At 47.5% G+C, this 3,769-nt stretch overlaps 1 protein-coding gene across 1 annotated transcript; it reads right to left on the minus strand.

The window, feature by feature from the left end:
* Positions 1-1,423: 1,423 nt before the first annotated feature.
* Positions 1,424-3,389, minus strand: UQCR10 (ubiquinol-cytochrome c reductase, complex III subunit X). The gene is made up of 2 exons (XM_082853083.1): positions 3,223-3,389; positions 1,424-1,689 (listed from the first exon to the last, which is right to left on the minus strand). Exons 1-2 carry the CDS (start codon positions 3,370-3,372, stop codon positions 1,645-1,647), a joined length of 195 nt encoding a protein of 64 aa, XP_082709209.1. The 5' UTR covers positions 3,373-3,389; the 3' UTR covers positions 1,424-1,644.
* Between the last annotated feature and the right edge of the window lie 380 nt (positions 3,390-3,769).

Genomic DNA, 3,769 nt, shown 5'->3' on the forward strand with positions numbered 1-3,769 from the left:
TCTTCACATGGCCTTCTTAAAAGAGCACCAGTCATTGGATTTAGGGCCCACCCCAACCTATTACGACCTCATCTTAATTTAACTAATTACATCTGCAAAGACCCTAGTTCCAAATAAGGTCACATTCTGAGGTTCTGGGTGGAAAATAGTCAATCCCCTAAAATAAGTAAAACAGGGATTATTTTAATGTTTGGCTCTTATTGAAAGGAAATACACACACAAACAACCTCAACAGCCCAGAAATGCTGATGATAAATAACGGGGTGTCTTTTTTTTTTTTTTGGCTGGGCCTCAATGCATGCAGGATCTTCCCCGACCAGGGATCGAACCTGCACCCCCTGCAGTGGAGCACGGAGCCTTAACTACTGGACCACCAGGGAAGTCCAGTAAAGGGCATTTTAATGTAGAATGGCTTAGGAATACGCTTGCTGCTTGGGCTGAATGTGCCCCAAGACAAGTGATCAACTAAACTCATTCTAACCCTGCTGCCCTGAGCTCGTCATCAGGTGCTCAAGAATAATGTAGAATAACTCTTCGAGAATGCTCCCTGCTTTATTGTTTTTCACCAGCACATTGCCCTCAGATCGTTGGGAACAGTGTAAAGTAAGTGGCAATCTTCAACCCCCAGAGTGTTCCTCTATTAATGCTGAAATCATTCTTACAATCAGTCTTAGAATGAACCTCTACTTTGGTTCAGGTTTTGATTTGGCCCCCAGAGCTGTACTACCTTTAGCAGGTCATGATTTCTCGAGGGCCTGACTTCATCTTCATTAAGATATGCCTCAGGTAGGGCAAACTGGGCAATTCCTAGGTTCTCTCCTACCCCTGTGTTTCCTGACCTGACTCTTCCCCATTAGTTGATGGTGGTTGATCCAGCTCTGGCCCAATCATGCCAAGCTCCAGGTGAAATATGGCAGACAGGTGAGTCACTCATCTTCCCAGGCCAGTTACCAAACAGAACTGCTCTTCTCCTGTTCAGCACATCCCAGTGCTCTCCATGGCTGCTCCCAGCCATGCTGCATGTTTTCCAACGTCCCTTACAGCCATCAGAAGATGAGCGGTGGCCCAGAGAGGTACACCAGCTTACCCAAAGATACTCAGCAAGTTAAAGGCAGAATGGAGACTAAACCTTCAGGCCATGGTTTGTTCTCCCGCTGGATCCAGAGCTTCCCTAGGGCCAAGCCAGTTAGCTATCCTCTGCCTGACTTAAGAATGGAGTTATTGGTTTAGAAGCCAAAGCTGAAGATAACATCACCAACTCTAGCTCATGGTTTGAAAACTACAATTCTTCTTTGGAAGTTAATGGGAAACCCAAAATAATGGAATCTGCCCTTCAGATAGTCGCAGAGGACTTTGAAGTGGTGTCAAATAACTGTTAAGTGAAGATCAGGTAGTTAAAAAGCACCCCATGCAGAAGCAGGTCTCAAGGACAATTTACATTTATTTGTTGATGACTCTGACTAAACATACTTCAAACATAGCAGAAGTTAAAGGGTCTGTCAGGTGACGTCATCTCATGCCAACAGCTAAAGGTGGCCCGTGTAGAGTGACATGAGCTTCATCTTCAAGCTGAGGCCCTGACTCTGGGCAAACAGCTGGTGGGTGGACCTGGTCCTTCTGGCCTGGATTGGGGCCTCCAAGGAGCTACGCCTTGTTCTCATACTTGTGCTTGATGTGTTTCCATAGCTTCTGCGTTTTAAAGACAAGAACCACAAACTTAGTTTTGCCTCTCACATTTTATAACTCCTCCCACTGCCCTGGTCTCTAAAACAAACCTGAGAGAAACATGTAGCACATGCTGACAGTTTGCAGTGGGCAAACTGGAAGCAGTACTAGGCTTGATGTACATTCCTAACATTTACAGGATGCTCTGATGCTCTCAATCAGTGTGTGAAGTAAGTGGGAAGGCATGATCTCACTTTACAGGAAACAGGTAGAGAGACTGAGGGACCTACCCCCTGAGCATACAATTATTAAGGAACAGAGGCTGGAAAATGTCTCATTTTTCAACTCCCAGGTATTACTCAAGAGGTCCTTAGTGCATGGTCCCCAAATACTTCACATTGAGCCATTTTAAAAATTTCCTCAGACCTATGATCATTGGGTCAGGAACTAGCTGTATTCTCATTCCTAAAAGCAACAAAGGTGGGTGGGTTATGACAACATCCTGAGATGCCTTCCCCACACATTGGAAACGGCCAGAGGAACTGCTTGAAAATGAACAGTAGCAGCACTTTCATAAGGGCAGAAAGTTGACCTGGCCACAGGCAGTACATCAGTGGACAGAGCCTGCCTGGGCTGTAGGGCCAGACCGCTTCAAGTTAAAAACAGAGTGAGTGGTGGCACAGGCCTTATTTGTCCAAGACCTTCCCCAGTATGAGCCAAAATTTAACGATAGAAAGCAGGCAAGGCATCCAGCACAGTGCCTGGCACACAGTGAGTCTAAAAAGTGTTGTTATGCTCTATCTTATGCTTCCACTTTCTCGTGAGGAATGTAACAAATGACATTTTTTGGGAGTACCACCTACCAGGTGCTGTGGCACCTTGCCTGCATCTCATATAATCCTCACAATAATTCCCTGAGATAGTTGCTATTATTATCATTTCTATTCCACAGATAAAAGTGAAGCTCAGACAGGTTAAGAAACTCGCCCACCCTAATGCTACAGTTATTAATTGATAAGGCCCAGTATTCCCATCCAGGGCTCTCTGATTTCATACCCACCCTACTCTTAACCATTATTAATACCACCGCTGACAGCATGGAAAGACTTTGGAACTGAAAAGTGCTATCTGAAAAGGCCAGCCACGGTATCCAAAGAGTTGTTCTTTTCACGACCGTCGCCCGCCCAAATCTGCCCTTGAAACCTTCAGACGAGATAGGGGGTCCCGGGTCCAGCCCTGACTTGCCTCTAACTCCCTGGTGATGTAGCCCTAACAAGTCCTTTGCTCTCACTAGGTTAGTCTTCGCTTCTGCAAATGGACAAGTGGGTGTATGGGGCGGAAGACAGCAATACTTAAAACCCCTGCAAAGTGGGATTTATTGACCCCGTTTAACGTTTTAGGATTCACACCGGGCGGAGCGGACAGACGGCAGTCTGCAGACAGAAGACACCCAGGGATCCCCCCCTCCTCGTAAAGGTAGACTGAATCCCGCCCCACCCTCACTCTCACTGTCACCCCTCAGAGCGGCCCAAGGTCAGGATCGGCCCAGGCCCTCACCCCTTCGTTGATGTGTTCGTAGATCGCGTCCGCGCCTTGATCGAAGGCGCGCTCGAAGAACAGGGCGCCCACGGCTATGGTGAGGGCAAAGGTGGAGGTCCTGCGGAACAGCAGGGAGTACAACCTCGCAGCCAACGTCGGGCCCGCCATGTTCGTCCGCTGCCGAACTAGCGCCACCGCGCATGCACCGCGACCGAGCTTTCGCCCCAAAGGTCCTCAACTTGTAACGCTTTATGGGATTTGTAGTTCTTCTGGATCTCAGAGCTCGTCGTTTTGAACTATGGAAGTAACTGATGGCTTGCGCGTGATTCAAATCTCCTAAAATCCAGATCACGGCAGCCCAAATAGTTGGTAAAATGTATTACCGAATTTTTCTCCTCAATCATTTCTTGCTGATTGAATATTTTAAACTACAACACCCAGAAGCCCTCGCGCTTTCTCCGCTTCCTCCTGCACGGTCTCAGCTTTGATTCGCAAAGGTTTCTGGGAAGGGTGGACCGATACCCAAGGAAGGACTACAAATCCCAGCAAGCAGTTCGTGGCGTGA

This window comes from Leucopleurus acutus, assembly GCF_964270905.1.
Source record: "Leucopleurus acutus genome assembly, chromosome: 13".
NCBI classification, from domain to species: Eukaryota; Metazoa; Chordata; class Mammalia; order Artiodactyla; family Delphinidae; genus Leucopleurus; species Leucopleurus acutus.

What these genes read in the sequence shown, in the direction of transcription:
- UQCR10 (XM_082853083.1), bottom strand. Translation starts at nt 3,372, where the DNA reads ATGGCGGGCCCGACGTTGGCTGCGAGGTTGTACTCCCTGCTGTTCCGC. An exon ending in ACGAACACATCAACGAAGGG is followed by an intron (nt 1,690 to 3,222) that starts GTGAGGGCCTGG and finishes TTTAAAACGCAG; the next exon opens with AAGCTATGGAAACACATCAA.